Source organism: Corvus kubaryi, unplaced genomic scaffold (assembly GCF_017639235.1).
Source record: "Corvus kubaryi isolate FWS band 111438036 unplaced genomic scaffold, C.kubaryi_AGA036_p1.0 37393, whole genome shotgun sequence".
NCBI lineage: Eukaryota > Metazoa > Chordata > Aves > Passeriformes > Corvidae > Corvus > Corvus kubaryi.
Window position 1 is genome coordinate 274,200 of NW_024581132.1, and position 19,133 is coordinate 293,332.

Here is a 19,133-nt window from a genome sequence, read left to right on the forward strand (position 1 = left end):
GTGACGTTGAGGTACTCATTTACTCATGTGGCAACCTGGCTTTCCAGGTAGCTGCTCTGTATTTAAGAAAAGAGAAGGATTGTTTTGGAAAGGGAGTTTTCCATTAAACACAAAGACACTCAAATAGAAGTTCCTAATCAATTTACAAGTAAAACCATTTCCATAAATAAACCAGCAAGTGTAAAAACTGCTCTGAGGTATAAAAATGGCCTTAGCAGTACGTAAATGCAAGTTCCTGAGGCGTTTGATAAATGGCAGTGAGTGATAGCAGAGGCAATGTTTTGTCCTCTCCTGCAAGGATTCCAGCGCATCCTGCTCAGGAGAAGCCAGACCATTGAGCTCTTGTAATTTTCTGTGACCTAGTAAACGTGTACATATTCCACGTATCTTAGTACCACTTATCTGGTGCCACGCACAGAAAAATGGTGTTAGTCATGTCAGTGAGCCATAAGAAGTTTTGTGTCAATGCAAGATAATGTATCACTGAGAGTTTAATGATTCCTAGCAGGCATTCAACTATTTTTTTAATGCATTTCTATGTCTTACATATTTTTTTCAGCTGAATTATTCTTTGAACCACACAAATCGAAAGCTGGTGCTGGAATCGAAAGTGTGTATCAACACTAGAATTGTGGTGGTTGGTGCATCCGATGTTGGAATCTCTTTTCTGGAAACGCTGATTTTTTGGTAAGTTTTTTATTTTATTTCTTTTGCTGAAAAGGATGTGTTCCCTTTTGTATGAAGGGGGTTGTTTCTTGCATTTAAAGCATTCCTTGGGTCCATCTCAGTAGTCAGTGTTAAAGGTCTGAGCACCTGCGGATGTAGGGATGGATGCTGGTGTCCTGGATGCCTTGGGACTCACAGGATTCCAAGCAACTCCGAGTTGCACGTGGATCCTTAAGGTGAAGCCACTCTGAAAATGAGAATTGAAAACACCTAAAGTCACTTTGGCCGTTGTTCTTAAACCACAGTCTTGTGGGGGGAGGTGGAGTCAATGGCCCTTTGCCTGTGCTCCCAAGCATTATTGACCTTTAAAGCCAGTTGTGCCTGGTGGGATCCCAAACCTGTCTGAATCCCCCCTTCCCCAAGTCTAAGGCAGGGAAACCAGTGGGTGAGTTCTGCTGTTTAGCAGCCTTCCCAACACAAGGACAGGGTGCTCTCTCTGGTGTCTCACTGTTGTACCTGCTCCATGGCAGTTTCAGGGGCTTGCTGGGGAGTCACACCCTGAGAATGCAGTTCCTTTGATGCAGTTGGTGTTTTCTGCAGAGTTTAACCACGCATACTAGAAATGTCATTAAAGACTTGCAGAAGTGAATATAAAAGTTAAATTCTGAACATGATTCTTACAACAAAATGCAGCAAGAACTGAAAGAGTCTGGTGCTTTTATGGGAGGCAGAGAATGGAAAATTCCACCTTTTCTTTTTCCAATTAAGCCAACAACCATTGATAACATCACAAGTTACATTTTCAATACATCAAGAGAATAGTAAGTTGAAGAGCTTTATAGATGTTGTATTGCTGGAGGAGTGCAGAAAAAAAATTCTGCTTCTTGCCCTTCTCTTAGTTCTTGACTTCCTGTAAAACAACCGATCTCAGGGTAAATAGTGTCCTCTCATCCTCCTGTTCTCAGCACCTTCTAGGCTTTCAGTGCCATCCCAAATTCAGCTAAACATGCACTTTAGAGCTTCTAACCCCTTTCTTGTTACTCACCCTGCGCTGTTTGTTGCTGCCATTTTGTTATAAAGCACTGTGGGGAAGCCAAAGCGTGTTTGTGCTCCAAGTGTGTCAGCTGAGCCTGTCTGTAGCGAAACAGGCCTTTGCAGGCATTGCCCTTGGAGCTTCCTCGGCCGAGGCTTTGCAGCCAGGGCCCGAGTTTGAAGCAAACTCGGGCAGAGTTGCTGCAGGACACATCCTCTGTGAGCTTGGCACCCAGCCTCAGACATGGGGTGCTGCTCAGAGAACCACAGTGCCAGCAGGCAGCACTTAGTGCAGTGTCACAGAATTTATATTAGTAGAGGTATAAATTTGGGAAAGATTAGTTTTTAATTTTCACATCAGCAGCAAATAGCCTCCTGATCAATGTGAAGGCCTTTTAAAACAATTTAGTTTAATTTACTCATAATTTTCTAATATTCCCTGCAAAGGTTACATGCACTAAAAATAGCTGGATTGAATCAATTTGTGAGCCCTAATCCTTAAAAAGAGGAAGTAGTTTTCTCATCGTTATTCTTCATACTTAATTATTTTACATTACCAGTCACCATGGAAACATACAAATGTAATTCACTTACCGATGTGGCAATTATTAGAACTCGATCTTGCGAGTGTTTTCAAGTTCTTTGAGACTGAAGAAATACATTTTTCATTAAGCAGAGAAATGACCCTGAGAATGAGCTCTGCTGCCCCGTGGCAGGATGCCTCCCGCTCCCGCTGTGCCGTGGGCAGTACCTCCCAGGGCACAGTGCTCCTGGAGCAGTGCCGTGGAGCAGCCGTGGCACCGCTGCTCACCCACCCGAACCCCAGGGAGCTTTAGGCTTTTCTGTGCTGCTCGGGCAGCGTGTGCAGGTATATGTTTTCAGCAGTAGCGCTGCTTTTCTCGAGGATGCACAGGGATTGTTTTGTTCTTTTACTGGAGGGCCAGGTGACTGGTGGAGGCAGCAGCGCTGCACTGGCAGGGGCAGAGCCTGGTCCCTGGCCAGCTGTTGGTGCGACAGTGGGTGGTTTTATATTTGTTTGGTTGGTTCCTTTTTTTTGTCTTCTTTCCTTTGCTAGTTTCAAAGGGATGGGCAGGGCAGCAGGGTTAGGCCAGAAGGACACAGGATTACAAGCCCCAGTGTTTCCAGTTTATCCTGGGAACCAGGGACTGGTTCCTGGAGCAGCATGCAAACTCAGGCAGCAGGGATGGAAGTTTGGCTTAAGGAACACGGACCTTGCTCCCGACAGTATCTTGTCACTGGTTCCAGTGCAGGGAACCCATTGGCTTTTATCCAGCTCTTTGCATATAGCTGTGGAAAGCACTATGGTCTTCAATTATAGGGAAAACTGTTTTTAATCTGTTGTTTAGAAAGCCTCCTTAATCCAAACCCTGATGTAAACAATGACTTATTCTCTGAGGATGTTGGAATATGCATGACATGCTACATGAGATAGCCATGAATGGAAGGTGCCTAAAATCACAATATTTCATATGAAATTGTTGTGAAATCTATTTCCCTCTCCAGGTGGGTCCATTAAAATAACTATTGCATTTAATAACCAGATGGATTAAAGTACATTTTTGTCAAAGCCCTGAACTTCTTTCTCAAAGTAGAATTGGAATCCGGCACAGTAAACGAGAGTTTTTCGCTGCAGGGCGATGTCTCCCACTGGGAGTTCGGGGTACCCAGGATCAGCTCCAAGGTGGCAGGGCTTGAACAGCGTTCCTGACGGAGCCCGTTATCTGGCAGCACCGGGTACACAATATCCTGCACATCTGGCCTGTTTGGCTGTAGTTAGCATAATGCTTGCTGGTTAATTAGGCTTTTTATCTTTGCATTTGTCTGGGAACATCTGAAGCCTTCCATGTTGCCTGTCACTAATTAGTTGACTAATTAAATAGTTAGTGCTTACTTGCTGACCACAGAGCTCACGCGCGATGAATGGGTTAGTGATGCCCATTGTTTTGTCCTATCTGTCTTTGCCACATGAGCTGACACACGTGTGCTTCCCTCTGCCTTCCCTTCATAGCAAGGCAAGCCCAGGCCATGTGCTCAGTGTCACTGGGCCTGCATCCCTCAGACATTGTTGCCTTCCATTGCCTCTGGTGAGCGGAGCTCGAGTCGTGACAGAGATAAATCAGATGGGTCAGAGCTGGCCTTGTTGCGCAGTCGGCATCACAATGAACGCTGGCAGTGACTGATACCAGACATAAACGAGGGAGAGGATGTGGATCGGGATCAGCCTTCCTAACAGCCTCTGCCAGAAAAGAAGACTCAAGTAGCATCAGTATGGGCTTATGTTACAGTTACGGTCTTGCTTTTGAGACTCTCTGCAGTTTTAAATATGATTATTTCAACTTGAAATACTTGTCCTTTAAATATGTGCAAACACTCTCAGCCCAAACTGTTCTTTCACACTTGAAATTTGTAAGGATTTGTAGATTTTCTCTAGTTACTATTTATGTCTGAATACCTCTAACTTCTTAGTGAGTGTTAAAGCTGATCTTGGAAATAGTAGTTTTCTCATAAAAAGCCTGTTCAAAATTGGAATGAGTCACAAGGGTTTTTATAGAATGTTGGGCTGCATCTGTCATCCCCTCCTGGTGACTCAGTGGGACATCCACAGCTCTGAGCCTGGTAACCTGGTACCTCTGATCGATGCAGTTCAGAGCAAATACAGCAGCTTTCCAAGTGCAAACACTACACTGAGGTTCTGCAGCTCTCTGCTCAAGCCATGGAGGAGGTGTAACCACTTTCTCTTCTGTTCATATTTAGTTTTGTTTGAAGTTTGTTCCCAGAGCTGCGGAGGAGGGGTAGTGCTGAGCCCTCCAGAGCAGCCTCTGGGCTGCCTGAGGGTTGGCTTGGAAGCACAGCAGACTCTGCAGGCTGCTGCAGTGGAGAAAAAATTACTTGTCTGGCTAAGCTGTGGTCCTTCCCACTAGTGATTAGCGTGGATTTAATTCCTGTTCGTGTCTGTGTGTGTGTGTGTACTCAGAGGAGCAGAGTGAGTGAGGTGCTGACACGTGGAGGTCACTAACTAAAGGGAAGGATGTTTGGGGTCAGGAGTTTTGGCCCAGCTGACTCCTCTGCCAGCGGTGTCCCTGTCCTTCCTGGGCTGCCAGCTTTATGTCGTGACGACTTGGCACTGGGGGGGTGCCTCAGAACGTGCAACTTTGAAAAGTTGTGTGTCCTCCTGCTGGCAGGATGAGCGTGTGTGGTTAAACCTCAAGCCTTCCAAGTTTAAGGGCAGGCTGGTGGCATCTGGGACCATTTTGAGGCTGCACACTCTGAAGGCAGTGTTGCCGGATTTGCACCAGGCTACATCATGGAGTCAGAATACTCATCTCCTCTGCAATAGTTTGGAAAATTGGAGTCTGGTAGACAGCCATAAAAACCCCACCACCTTGGTTTTGACATGGGTAATTGGCCAATAATATTAAAAGTGTCCTATTAGCAAGCTGGAATCTGCATTGTGTGTTACTCACTGGAGCACTCACACAGCAGTAGGCAAACCGGTGAAGTTTCAACCACACTTTAGTTTTACTGCCCAGTTTATGGTACCTTTATTTGTGGAAAATGGTGTTGGTGTCTCTCTACTATGGTTTGGAATCTGCCAAGTGATTAAACAGCGAGAGACTGTAACTACCAAGGCCATCATCAGATAGCCCTCATTTTCTGTCTAGAAAAATAATTGCCCTTTTTGAGGAAAATGAAACACTGGAACACTTGTGGAATGGAAATTGAAATTTTAGGAAGGAAGTGCTCTCGCTGAGGCAGTGGTTGGATGGTACTTTGCTTAGGTCAGACTCAAAGCCAACTTAGATTTGGGATGGTAGGGCTGCCCTCGTGAACTCTGTAGCTGTGAAAGGATATGGATGGGTCTGATTTAGCTGTGTGTTTTGAGTAGGCAAGGAAAAGAACTCTTCATATTTCTCTGCCCTGTTACAGAACAATTCATACTGTAAGAACTTTGCCATGTTGATTTTAGTAACCTAGATCCTGAGAATGCCGCAGATCTTGAGTGGATGCTCTAGTTTTTGTAAGCAAAACCAGTTGCTGGGAAGTGAGAGGTGACTGGAAGGGACAGATGCAGTGACAGCCACAGGAGGGGGCTGAGGTGTTTCAGAGTAGTGAGTTATAAGGTGGATGGGAGTTCAAAAGAAGAAACTGGAAAAAGACATGTTTGGTAATGTTCAGAGAGAAAGCTAGATTGTAGACTGATGTAAAGCCATGAAAAAAAGGAGGAATTAGTAAAGGAATTGGAAGGCAACAGAGTCAGAGTTGCTGGTGTGTTTAATTATATTGCCTAGGAAAAGAATAACCACAGTAAAATAACCACAGAGAAGGAAATCTAGGACTAATCACTTGAAGGGGGAAGAGTGAGAGGACTAGTTTATATAACCTAGCAGGAGAATCCAAATTTAACTGGGGAGGAACATCTTATGAGACAGGATTGCCCTGGGTTTGCTGGGATAGAGTTAATTTTCTTTCTAGTAGCTGTGTTTGGATTGAGTGTGAGAATAATGGTGGTAACTCACAGATGTCATTGTTACTAAGTAGTGAACCAACAAGTTTGAAGTTTGATGAGGGACCCAGCTGCCAGTGGAGAGAGAAGCACTCCCAGCATCCGTGAAGGGTGTTAGTCAAAGAGTGAAGCAAATGTTCTTTAGCTCTTTAATGCGTTCTTGCTAAGATGTCAAAAATGGTGACAGTGCTGGCTTTCATGGCCTGGGCTTAGAGGTTGCTCTTCTTAGGGTGACAGCATCTGATAAACCTGGCAGGAAATTCCTGGGGAAAAAAAAAAATACAAAGCACTGTTCCATCAAAATAGACATTTTTGAAGGGACCTTGTTGTTTTAATACCAGGAGGAAGCAACTGGGGCATGATGAAATATTTTGCGGAGAGAGGAAGAGTTTTCATGGGCCAGGTTGTGTGGAAAGCCCCTCCTTGGGACACTTGCATTGACAAGTGTCCCGGTAAACACTGTGCTGTTATCCCTTTTTTTGTTGAGCAAATTCATTCGCAATCTTAACACTTTTTCCTAAGGTTGATCCAAGGGAGAACTGGCTAATCTTTGTTTACTGGTAATTGAAGAGGGATAACTTGTAGGTGGACATCTGTTGGTCAGCAGTGAATCTGGAACCCTGCTCTGGGGGCTGCAGTTGATGCCCTCAGAAAAGGTTCTGGAGAAGAGGTGCTTTTGGTAGGTGTTGATACAAACAACAAGCCCTTCTGCTGCTGGTGAAGCCAAGTACGGCCGCCCCGGGAGGCAGAGGCAGAGAAGGAAAGGGAAAACACTGGGGCTGGCAAAGGAATTCAGTGGAGAGACAATGTGGGAACACATTGCTTGGAAAGGTGGCTCCAAGCAAGGCTGTAGTGTAACACATTTATCCTGGAGTGACAGCACGAGTGAGGGGGGGTTTCTTTCTAGTTATTCATATGAGCAACCTTTGTTAAGCTGGGCATTTCTATCTGGAGTTTTGTGTGGAGCTGGGAAACCTGTTAGAATATCTTTGGAGATGTCTCTTCTCCAAGTCACATCCTGATTGTATGTTCTTGAGGTGTTTCCTTAAAAAAAAGTCCTGCTTTGGATAAATGGTTATATTTGCGGGCAAAAGGAGAACTGTCCCATCTGCCCTGTACGGTGAGACGGACACCCGGGCAGGCCGAGTTCCTGCGCCTTGAATACAGGTTATGGCCTGCTGGGACTCCCATCATCATCTCTGCTTCTGCTCTCCTTCCTCCCCACAAAATCTTAATGTTCCTTTTTTGTTTCAGAGAGGTTTCTCTGATTTCAAAGTTTTGTTAATGCAAGACTTTATCACATCTTACTTTTCAGCATTTAGTGCTGAAATCAGAGTATTTTTTACTGTTTTCAGAATGAACTCGAGCTGCCATTTTTATAAGGGCTTTGCTGCAGTGAAGCTGAGGATCCAATATCATTAAGACTTTACTTTTGGATAGGTTATAATTTCAGATACTATTGTTTAAAGATTGTGTACACAGGAGAGCACTTCACATAGTTACCAATTTTAGGCAGATAAAGCATTATCTTCTGTCACGTTTTTATTTTAGTTTTCATTGATGTCTGGAAAAATAATTTTAAAACCTGCAAGATTTCAAATAAATTGAAATGCTCGGGTTCATGGAGACTACTTCGCTGCACTTTATTTTTTGTAACAAAAGTGATTTGACTTGTTGTGATAATGAGGGGTTTAATGAAAGCAACTAATTAAATTATTTGTTCAGGCAGTTTCCACCGTCTAAGCCTCCATCATTATGCCACACACAGGAGGAAAAAAAGAAGGTAGTGAGACATCAGGCAAAAAATGCAGGAAAATGAGCAAGGAATACGCTAACAGATTCACAAACACCGGGATGTATGTAAAAACTGTACTAAAACTTTTCTGTGTGTCCTTTTGATTATGCTCAGTAAATTGGTAACCCTGTTTTATTTTGAGGACAAGGGTGTTCAGACTCTTTTTGTAGCTGTCCTCTAGAGCTGTGCACTGAAACCCAACACCTTTTACTTATTTCCCTAGATACTCTAATCCCTCCCTGCTTTACCAGTATCTTTGAGCTGTTCTTCCCTCTGTATCCACAGCAACGTGAATCCCTGCTGGAATTATTTGCTTCTAAAATGCAGGTGCACTTGTTTAATGTTGCACTGGTTCAGGCTCTTAACTTGAGGACTTTTTCACCAAATGGGAACCTCCACTCTGCCCTGTTTCATGTCAGGCATTGTTATATTTCTTAGCAGCATCTAAGTTAGTCCCAGTCCTGACAGCCGCTGCCTGTTTCCAGGGCCTTGGCTGTTTTTCAGTTAAGAGCTTTTAGGCACCAGTAAGGAATCAAAAGCTGTAGTAAATAAGCCATCCTTTTGTTAGCCTAGAAATAATGAAGCTCAAAATCCCCAGCCTGTCACCGTGTGGTGACTCTGCCATTGCCCGGCAGGAGCCGCAGCTCCCCTCTGGTGCTCAGGCTTGCCTTTAAGTGCCTGTATGTATGTCAATGTACGTATTTTCAACCTGGGGTTACGCGTGCCAGCCACACTTGTGGAGCCAGGCCTTTGTAACACGAGCTACGACATTTGTTACTTATTTAAAGATTCTGATAATTTTCACAAATACTACCAGCCTGTGCTCAAACACTGAACAAATTCTGACGCTCGGCAGCAGCAGGGGTTTGCCTCTGTGTGTGCAAATGGGGCCGTTCTTTGCTCGGAGCTGTGCCGGGAGCTGTGCGGGCAGTGTGCGGCGCTTGGAGCACAGGCACCAGCCCTGGCAGCTCTGCAGCTCTCCCCCTGCACCACCCTGCCCTTGAGGAGCTTCCAGCCAGGGTGCTTTGTGCCTTGGTTTTCCTCAGTGTAAAGTGGGCATCAAAGATAGGACTTGCTTCCTCTCACTTCATCCAAGGAGATGCTAATCAACATTTTGATGCCTGCGAGATGAATGAGTGGGAAACATGAATTAATATTTGGGGCATATGGGGATGCCATGGGAGCGCTGAGGTAGAAGTAAATCATTAGTTAGTAAATTGTACTGACTTGAAAGGTCTGATTGAAGCCTCCCGCTCAGTGGGGAAAAAGGGAACAAATACCGTATGACTGGGGCAATCCTGGATGCCTGCGTGTGGACTCAATAGAGGTAGAGCATCTGCAGAGGAAAATGGTATGTGACCGGATCAATAAAGTGCATCATCGTGCAGTCATGCAAAAGAGGCACATTAATGGTGCCTAGAACTTCGGTTCTGCCGTGTTTCTGATGCTGGCTCACAAGGTTTCCATCCCAAATATTAACAGTATTTAAACATAATGTTACTGTAGCCCCTGGATTTGAACACCTGCTGGCAAGAGGCCGTGCGGTCTGTAAAGACGACTTCAGCTCCACACTCCTTGCTCTGAGGATAGGAGGATGTGTTGGGTGTTTATGTAATTAATCCCATGTAAATAAATGCCCAGGAGCCGTGCTGTGTCGGTGTGTGAAGTTACTGTAGTTGTTGTTCGCACCCCGGGAGCGGCGCTCCCTGTGTGCAGATGGCATCACTCTTACACTCTGCCTTCAGCTTCGTGGATCAGGCTCACTCTCATTTACATAAAGACCATTTTGTATCACTCAGCCAGCATAAGGTGGCCATAAATGAAGAGCAAATTCTATTTACATCCACCTCTGCAGAGTGACCTTAATTTAAATGAGAATCAGGCCCATAATCTGTATAAATATATGCACTCTGTTACATTAAGGTTATTTATTACTTTGTGCTCGGCCTGAGTATGCATGGAGATTTACCACAGATAATCCATAATCCAGAATTAAACTATTAATATGCATTTTGAGAGAGGCAGCCATAACCTTGAAATTCCTTGGTTTAAGTATGACCTTTAACTTTGTTTGAATATATTTTTTAAATGTATGAATAACAAATTAACATTGGTTGATAAAAAACATTCTGATTCCTTTGTACCATTTGCATCAGTCCATCCTTAACTTACAGAAAGCCTTGAAGATTAGAAGGCTTAATCACTCATAATATTTATTTGTTTTCAAATGTCAGATCACATTTAGTTCAACATACTGTCAGTCTTGTCCCCCTCCTCGCCCTGGCATTACTGAAACTGTGGTGGAAATTGTTCTTCTCTTTGTAGCCAGAGACAGCTGCGTCTGAGCAAAGTGAAACACTTTGTCCCTGTGTAAAGGAATTGCTTTCTGTGTCCTCCTGAACATGGAATTCTGAGCTATGCTGTTCCTTTGACGTGCTCTCCACATTTCTTCCAACTGGAGCTGTTTGTTTTTCTTTCCACAGGCCACGTCTGAAGTTCAACAACCTGACCTTGATTTCCATTCATGGCCTTCCAGGAAAAGACCCACAGAGCTCCAAGCATAGAAGATTTTTAATTAACAGGTTTGACTTCACATCTAAACACTTCCATAGCTCCTGCAGAAAACATAACACTTTGTAATTCTTGTGAACTTGTCCTAAATTTTAGATACATCTGTAGAGATCCCAAAATACTCCAGTCTGTCTATCCAGCAGGCACTCACCTGCAAGAGGAGTTGGGTAGAATTACGAGTAAGGAAATAGTGCCAAAGTAGTAACTTCAGGACAGCCATCCATAGTGTTATACCAGGACTGGGGTCTCTGCTTTCCAAGGCTTTTTTTAGATTGTTTAGATCTCCAGGTTGAAGCCAAATGACACAAGATGTCTGCTCACTTTTTAAATCTTGTTCGGTTTTTAACTTTAGTGAGTTCTGTTCTAAATCATGCGGAACCAAAGAATGTACAAAAATTAATATTAGTAACGTGATTCAGAGCAGCGTGTGGTGGGATGCAGAGCCCACCAAGGGTGGTGGGGATTTTGCTGAGTACGGGGGGAATTGTTGCTGTTGATAAGTTTGGCAGAACTGTTCTGCATCAGTTCTGCTGCTCCTGAGCTGAGTGCCAGTCCCTGGGCTGCGGCAGTCTGTCCCCAGTCCCAGCCACAGCACTGTGCTGTGCACAGCTGAAGGGAAACGGTGGAAGAGCCCTGTCTAGGGACTGTCTTAACACTTCACACACTTCCTTGGTTGCTTGTAAATGTGATAGCTTCCATTTAGTCAGATAAAATCTTACATACCTCTTTAAAATTCACAGTACGTAATTCTCATTTAAATACAGTATTTTTGGGTTTTATTTTGGAATAAATCATCGCTGTGGACTTGAACATGGTTGTTTTGAACTTTGAGAAGCATAGAATTAAAATGGATCAGTTATTCTGAATGGTTGGGGAATGAACTTACACATAGTTATTTAGATTTGGCATGTGACTCTTTGGAGCCCTCACATTGTATTTTACCAAATCTTTTCCTCAATGAGCTGCAGTGCACTAAGGGGCTGACTCTTTAAATGACAAAACAGCTCCACAAGGTCTGCTTGCTGAACCTTACAAATGAAATCTCTGCAAAGATGTAAAAATGGCATGGTGGGAACCTCTTTAAAACCATCTGATCTCATTTAGAATTTTGCCCTGACAAGGAATTTTTTTAAAGTAGTTACCTGTATTAACTTTTGTACTGTAGAAAGGGGTGTGTTCAAGTACAAATCTAGCAAGTGAAAGGGATTGTATGATCAAATAAATGCATGTACTCTTTTTCCTAAATTCACTGTAGAAGAGAGTTGTACTAATAAAGCATCCTTCCTGACAGAAAGTTGCAGTTCAGTGCTGCCTCACCAGATTTAGCTGTTAAAATCTGAAAGCAGATTAAGAGTGAAAATTGAACTCTGCAGGGTATGATTTCTGAAAGCATCCCTGTGATTTTGGAGTGTCAGTCTCCTGGGAGCTGTGCACCTCAATTATAAAGGTGCTTTTGAAAGCCTTCCTCTGCCCTTAATGTCCTTTTTATTTATAGATTTCTGCATTATTACAGTTTAGCATTGTCAGTGGGTTTCTTCCCTTATTTATTTGCCTCTGGTATCTGCAAGTACAGAGGATGCAGAGCACCTCAGAAAGCCCGGCAATTCAATCCTAAAATTCCCCAGGTTGTGAAATCAACTGTGTTTGCTCCTGTGGCATCCTGAATGCCAGTTTTGGGAATTTGGTAGCAACAATTAGTGTGGAACCAGGAGCTCTGTGTTGGGATGTGTGTCCTGGTGTTAACGGCAAAGCAGCAGCTGTCAGTGCCGGTCTCTGCCCGCGCTCTCTGCTGCAGCTGCTGGTGCCACAGAAAAGCATCAAATGCTTGAGCACGGGCCCAGCCCCTTCTGTTTAATCACTTTTAGGCCTGTGGAACAGAGTGAAATATTTTTCATCTCTAAGTATCAATAGAAAGTCAGGTTCTTGGGCCTCTAAATGGCCATGAGCTTAGTTTGGCAGGTGGAATGTATTTTCTGTAATGACTTGAGTTCACAGCCTGGCTGAAGCCCAGGGTCTCTGTACTGCCCATTCTTGTCCTGAGGTTCTGGCAGGGGTGAGACTCGGCTTCTTTCACACAGTATGTTCGTGGTCCTCCTTCTTGCTGTGCTGCTCTGGTCTCATAAGCCAGACATCTGTGTGACACCAGCCATTCGTCTTTTTTGCTTGTTTTAAACCTGTTGCATTCTTTTTCACTACATCCTATTGGTTTATTGCTCTACAAAGCTATAAATGGGCTTGCCCAGTTCTCCTGAAAGAACCTAACTGAACAGGCTTTGCCTGGTGCAGGTTTTTAGTGTCCAGGAGGTATGGAGTTGAGCCCAGCTGGATCTGCACTGTGGGCAGCAACTCGCTGTGCATTTCCATGGTGGGCCATTGCCAGGCTCAGCAGTGTTCAAGGGTTATGATGGACCTAGATGGGAATGTTCTCTCTCTGGTCCTCCTCACATTTTACAGCAATGTGTTTGTTGTACATTTGTATGGAGGTATTTTATCTTCTGGAATCTTTGTCTTTGTAGAAGGCTATTAAGCAGAGAGGGTGGTATAAATGCAATAGTAAGCAAGGGTCCTGGTATTTGCTGTGTTGGATATACCTGGTGAGGGCATACTCTGAGCCTTAAAAGATCTTTGGAAATAATTGTAATTTTCATTGCTGAACCATTAAAAGAGGTTTTGTTCCGTTTGGATTTTGCTTTAAAATTGGCTTTTTAAAACAGCAGCTTCCAGATCTTTGATGCTTCTCTCACACGTAGGGACATCTGATGCTTTTTGCTTGGAACGGGCTGTCACACCCCCGAAACACGAGAAAAGCAAATCTTGTCCGAGACTGTCAAAGTGAACACGTGATTTTAGGGTCCTGATACTGAATTCACACTGCTGGAGGATGTTGCTTGTGATGTGTGCTCTATGCACACCCTGAACATCCCAGAGCTCAGGACCAGTTTAGTGTGTTCTTAGTATTTGTCATTCTTGCATTGTGGAAAAGTTCATTAGGAAAAGGGTCACCAATAGAGACTTGAGCTCTCTGCCTTTTACTTCTACCTCTGACAACCATTTTCCTAGCTTTCTATTTGTTTTTTAACTTTTTGGGCTAATGCTTTGGAATACGGATGCTAAAATGATCGGGTGCATTCCCTGCATTTGTGTCTCACCACAGCTGTGACTGGTGAAGCTGAATAGCAAAGGAAGGAAAGTGGGGAAAAGCTGAATAAGGAAGTCTTTTCTTGAAAGAAGAATTGGACTGTTAAAGTATTTTCTTTGCAGGTTCAAAAGTCTCCACCTTCCATCAACCCGCAAAGGAAAAGCAGAGTAAAGCATATATTTCTGACTTTGTTCTTAAATTACGTGGTTGTAAGGCCCAGTGCTGGAAGGGATTGTTTGGTTTCAGCAGAAAGTTGTCAATTTGTAACCAAGTATTTCCTAATGCCTCATCTTTTACCACAGACTGCAGTAAACTCGCGGCAAGGGAGCAGGCGGAACCACTGGGGGCCTGGGCCGAGCTCACCAGATGTCTAATTAATGCCTGCTGTCAGCTGCCGAAATGTCACTTACAGATATTCTTTCTTCACAGCCACTGTTTTAATGATGAAGATTACGCACAGATGTCACTTTGTTCCTGGGTTAATGTTGTTGTTGGTAAAATGACTGGCATAAACCGCGCTGCCAAGTACGTTGTTGTTTCCAAGGAGAAGAAAGTGCCATACGACTACCTGGTTCTGTGCACGGGACAGAGCTACCAGGTGAGGTGTGTGCATGGCGAAGTCCAGCACGGTATTCCCGGGTTTTCTGCAGTGAATGGTGTTCCCGGGGTTAAGCAGAGCAGCCTTAGCAAGGGTAGCACCAGCAGTTTGCAGCCTGTAGTGCAGCAGGTGTGTCGGTGCTGCTGCCGAAGCCGGAGGAGAGGAGGGTCGGACAGAATTTCCCACCAGCAGTTCCTGCTCGGGGATGGGCATGAGGCAAAGCTGCTGGTGTTTTTGCCACCATAACCATTAAACCTGCTAAGGAGCAGGCTCAACTGACATGTGGCCCCAGCCACAGGAGACTTTAACTCCAGCTGGTCTAATACCATTTGATCTAGTTTTGGAAACGGAGAGAATTCCTTATCAAATTAATTACTCATCTCACGTGATGACCATGCCTAGGCACGTCCATGATGCTGCTTGGTGTTGTAGCACACAGCTGAGTTTCCAGTGAGACTGAAGCAGACCCTTAGCTGCATGTAAGGTCTGGAATCAAGCTGAGCTCCAGCCCCACTCAGACTCCCTGGGCAGGGTGGCTTCTGGCTCCTGTGTCCCCATGAGGCCATCAGGCTGTGTAACCAGATGGGCAGCTTGGTACAGCCCCCTTGTTGCAGGGCTTTGCCTTACCTGGGTGGTTTGGGGCAGGAGTAGTGAGCAAGGCATTTTGCCTTTAAAATCACGAGAGGGATGTGAGCAATGTCTGCAGCTTTACAGTGCTGTACCATGTCCCACAGCGGTGTCTGGCTGCGCGTGTGCAGCAGGCTCTGTGGTCTGGGATCCCTTCTCAGAGCAGAGCCACGCTTAAGCTGCAGCCCATGGTCACTGTTCAGCAGGGATGAAGCAAAAGCTGAAGTGACAGCTGGAAAAGTGCTCCTGGGAAAAGGTGTTTGGAGGTAACTCTGACTTGCAAAATAATTTATGGCAAGTAACTACAGTGGTGGAGAAAGATATAGCAAGGGAAAAGGCAGGTTTTATCTGCCTTTGAGAAGAAATCCCATCATCATCTAGTCTCATGTTTAAGCTATACAAAAGGATAAGAAGAAATTAGTGGCTTCTGTTTATTACATGAAACTGTAGTCCATCCTTTTATTAAGTTGTTCCCTGTTTGGTAAGCAGTCAAAATAATGCGTAGTAAAACATTATCTGTTGTGATTTAGACTAGTTGAGTAAGGTCTTTTGGTGTCATGTCTGGTTTTATATGACCCAACAGTATTTCAGTTGATCCGGCTGGCAGTGAGAACAGGGTTCAAGATGTGGCTCAGCAGTGCTGAGGAAGTCAGAGACGAGATTCCCTTTTTACTTTGTACAGCTCAGATTGAGTTTGTTAGTGGAAAGCAGCATTCTACAGTGAGCGTATTACCGAATCTTCACATTTGAACCATCAAGCAGGTTTTGGTCCCTTTCTCTGGGACAAAATCTGTCATTGTAGAAGGTTGATTTTTTGCTGACAAAAGGTGGAGGCAGTCTGGCTTCACAAAGACTTTCCAAGGGCCGTTTAAAGTGATCTGTGTTTCAGAGAGCTGCTGAGATCCCCTGCTATGTGTTGGGGCATTTCTGCTATTTACTATGCAGTCCCTGGTGTTTGCCATGTGCCTCCACTTGCACTGGCAGTGCTTTTTGAAGTGGTCACCCCCAATCCCACAGGAAGTAGGGAACATGTGCACACGTGTGTACACTCGGATCAGTGTGGATCCATGTTCCCTGTGGCCATGGGTGTGTTTGCTGCTGCTGAGTGTGACGAAGGGTTGGGATGTGCCAGGACAGCAGCCCTTGGGCAGCCAAAGTGAGCGTCGTTGTCTTTTAACGTCTCCAAGGTCTGTGCCATGTATCCACTCACTGACTCATTTCTCCAGGCCTTGGCTCCCACGGGAGCAGGTATCAGTGGAGTTACAAGTAAGTGGCCGCAGAGATACACGGAGAAAGTCCCTTCCAATCACTTCACTCTCAATGATGCCCAGGACTGCTCAGAGGCAGCACGCTGGCTGGAGGAGAACCTCGTCAGCTCCAAAGGTAAGGGGCTTCGTTAACACACACACTTACAGAAATGTTCTCTAGGCTTATTGTCTCCTTTATTCCATGGTATAATTGGCGCCTGATGAATTCTAACAAAGTCTTTCATCTGCTGTGCTTTGTTTTCCAGATTGATTTACAATTTTTTGTCATTTTTGATACCCAGCATATTTAGCTGAGAAAGAAAGGTTTGAGATAGATTAATTATCTGCAGTTATTATATAAAACAAAACGAGTCCCGAATGCAAATCTGTCCGGAGTCATTAATTAGCCAATTAAATAATAATTTAATTAGTGGATGTGTTTTTCTGTTGTATAGAAAAATATCTAGATTTGTGGCACAACACAAAGAAAACAAGTCTAAATTAGGAAGTCTCTATCAGTGCTGTATTCAGTTGCATCAGTTACAGAATTTCACATAGAACTGCAAGCTTCTGGTACTTTTTAACCCTTAAAATCAGACATTTGTGTGGATGTGCACCATCTGTGTATTTCCTCACCCTCGTTGTGTGTGCTCTGTTCCTGTGTTCATTAGTTCATCTGCTGTGTGTGCGCGCTGTGGAAAATATCTAGGACCATCCGGGTTTCTGGGTCAACTTTGAACTAGAGAAGCAGAGACCAAAGAGTCAATGAGTTCATGTAATGTCAGTTCCTGCTTGCTCTGAGTTAGGACAGTTCAGAGCAGGAAAGCTGTCTTTGTGGGGAATTCCTGTTGGCGGAGTGCAAGAGCAGGACTTTCCTGAAGATGCGTTTTACCTGCCTTGTTTGTGGGGTGTAATGAGAATTGGCAGTGGCTTGGTGTGGTGCAAGGTTCACACCTGCTTGGCACTCCTTTAGGGAAGTTCTCAAGACGTTGGAAATTCCTTTATCGTTCTCCAGGTCTTGCTGTGATCAGCACAGGGGTCCATAAACATGGCAATGTTTTCTCAGCCAGCTTTCTGGCCTCAGGCATGTCAGTGGAGCCTCTGGAGCAGTCCGGCTCCACCTGTCCTCCAGCTGGTACCAGCCCCTGCCCACACGGCCTTACCTGGTGTCCAGCTGGTACCTGCAGCTGACTTTGCATAGATGGATGAGGTTGTTAGTTTCCCCGTTTGCTCCTGCTAGTCCTTCATGTAAATCCCTGAGTGCCCAGTCCTGGAATGTACTCCAGTCCCCCTGTGCAGGGATGTGCCTGGGAGCAGCTGCTGGCTGGGGTGTGCGGTGCTGGGAGGTTCAGTCACTCTGCAGCAAGTGGCACAATCACAGTGTCTCACCTGCCTTGGCACGAGTGTCCCTTCTCCAGCGGTAGTAGCAAAGTCGTAGGATGTTCATCTTTGTTATTGCTGCTGGCCTTGGCTGCAGGGTGGAGCTGCGTCTCTTAATGAGGCACTGGCCTGGCTTCATGTGTAGAGAAGGTAAATTCACACCTCCTGATGAGGTTGGTCCGGAGGGACTTCTGGAGGTGTGACACTTTCCCCTTTCCCCCTGCTCTGGCTTCAGTTCCCTCTCCTTGCTCTTCCCATCACATTCTCTGCTGCTGTGCAGAGTGCCCAGCTGGAGAGATCTTTCTCAGCTGGTCTCAGTTTCTCTTACTCCTCACCCTGCTTCTTTTTCCAGCTGTGTTTCTTGCAAACATCATTCTTTCAGTCTTGACAGTTGTGCCAGGGCTCTGGGAGGGCTTTCTGCTGCTGAGATCCTGGGAGCAGGGCAAGCACTGGCCCCACGGCTGCCACTGTGGCTTCACTGATGAAACCCAGCCACCTAATGCATGGAACCTATTACAGCTGTAATTGGGACTAATTGAAATTCATCTCCTATTAGCTCCGCACTTTCCATGAAAATAAAAGTAGAATGGAAGTAAAGTAAGGAACAAAACTGCTTTAATGGCCCAAAATGGAGCAATTATTTTTTTCTCTTCACCTAAGCATGGTTTACTGCCTTATTAAAAGCGTGTTTGTAGGAATATTCTTGCATTAAAATTCCAGTGCATGATCACCAACTGGAGCCATCAATGCTTTAGCTCACACTGGGTTTCTCCTTTAGCTTTTGCAAACTGCAAAGATTCAGGTCACATTAGGGTCACCGAAATCTTGTGCTTCCACTTGTGGAAAATGAATGAGTCTGCTCTGCAGCAGGACACTGACATTCAGGTAATAAACAATAAAACTACTGTAATGATCTTTATTTATGGCTGTTTTTTCTGTAGAATATTATTATGTTTACTCACAGATACATACATTTTCATGTAGTTAAATAATAAAAACATCCTGAGGAACTGCTCTCTGTTCAGTGAACATAATTTTAGTCCATAATGAATATCTGCAGTTCCTAGACTACTAGCACTGTCATCTAAAAAGCCACTAATATTGTAATAAGCAGAAGCAGTAAATTGTTGATTTACAAGAGGTCAATAAAGGAGCATTGCTTTCCCTGATCTAATGCAGTTGTATTTAATATTACCATATAAACCAGAATTTTAATTTTCCTTGAGAAATGTAGGACTCGCATCTGATCTTGTACATCCCCTAAAGCCAGTGTCTCATGCAGTAACCGAGCTTCTCTCTGAGGGGGCTGGTGCTGCCCAAGGGTGAAGGTGTCTCAGCCCAGCCTTGCCCTGGAGTCCGAATGGGGCTTTGCTGGGCTGCCTCAGGGAAGCCCTCCTCATCCTCCTTTTCCAGCCAGGGCATCCTCTTCACTCCCTGCAAATGGAAAACGTGCAAATGTAGCTGAGGCTGTCGGCACCTGCACACTGCATTCTGGCCTGCGCTGTCAGCACGTGGCGTTGATAAAAATGCGTACAGCAGAGCTGGTCTTTACC

The 19,133-nt window shown here is 44.7% G+C and overlaps 1 protein-coding gene across 9 annotated transcripts in view; it reads left to right on the plus strand.

Moving 5' to 3' along the window:
• CFAP61 (cilia and flagella associated protein 61) overlaps positions 1 to 19,133 on the plus strand; it is a 99,464-nt gene that overhangs the window by 40,966 nt on the left and 39,365 nt on the right. For all 9 annotated transcript variants that reach the window (XR_006017842.1, XR_006017836.1, XR_006017838.1 and 6 more), the window contains exons 17-20: positions 560 to 687; positions 10,502 to 10,600; positions 14,158 to 14,326; positions 16,180 to 16,336. Coding sequence is in view for 2 of the 9 variants with exons in the window: in XM_042038914.1 (XP_041894848.1) it covers positions 560 to 687; positions 10,502 to 10,600; positions 14,158 to 14,326; positions 16,180 to 16,336 (553 nt within the window). In the remaining 7 variants the exon portion in view is untranslated. The remainder of the gene's footprint in view (positions 1 to 559; positions 688 to 10,501; positions 10,601 to 14,157; positions 14,327 to 16,179; positions 16,337 to 19,133) is intronic.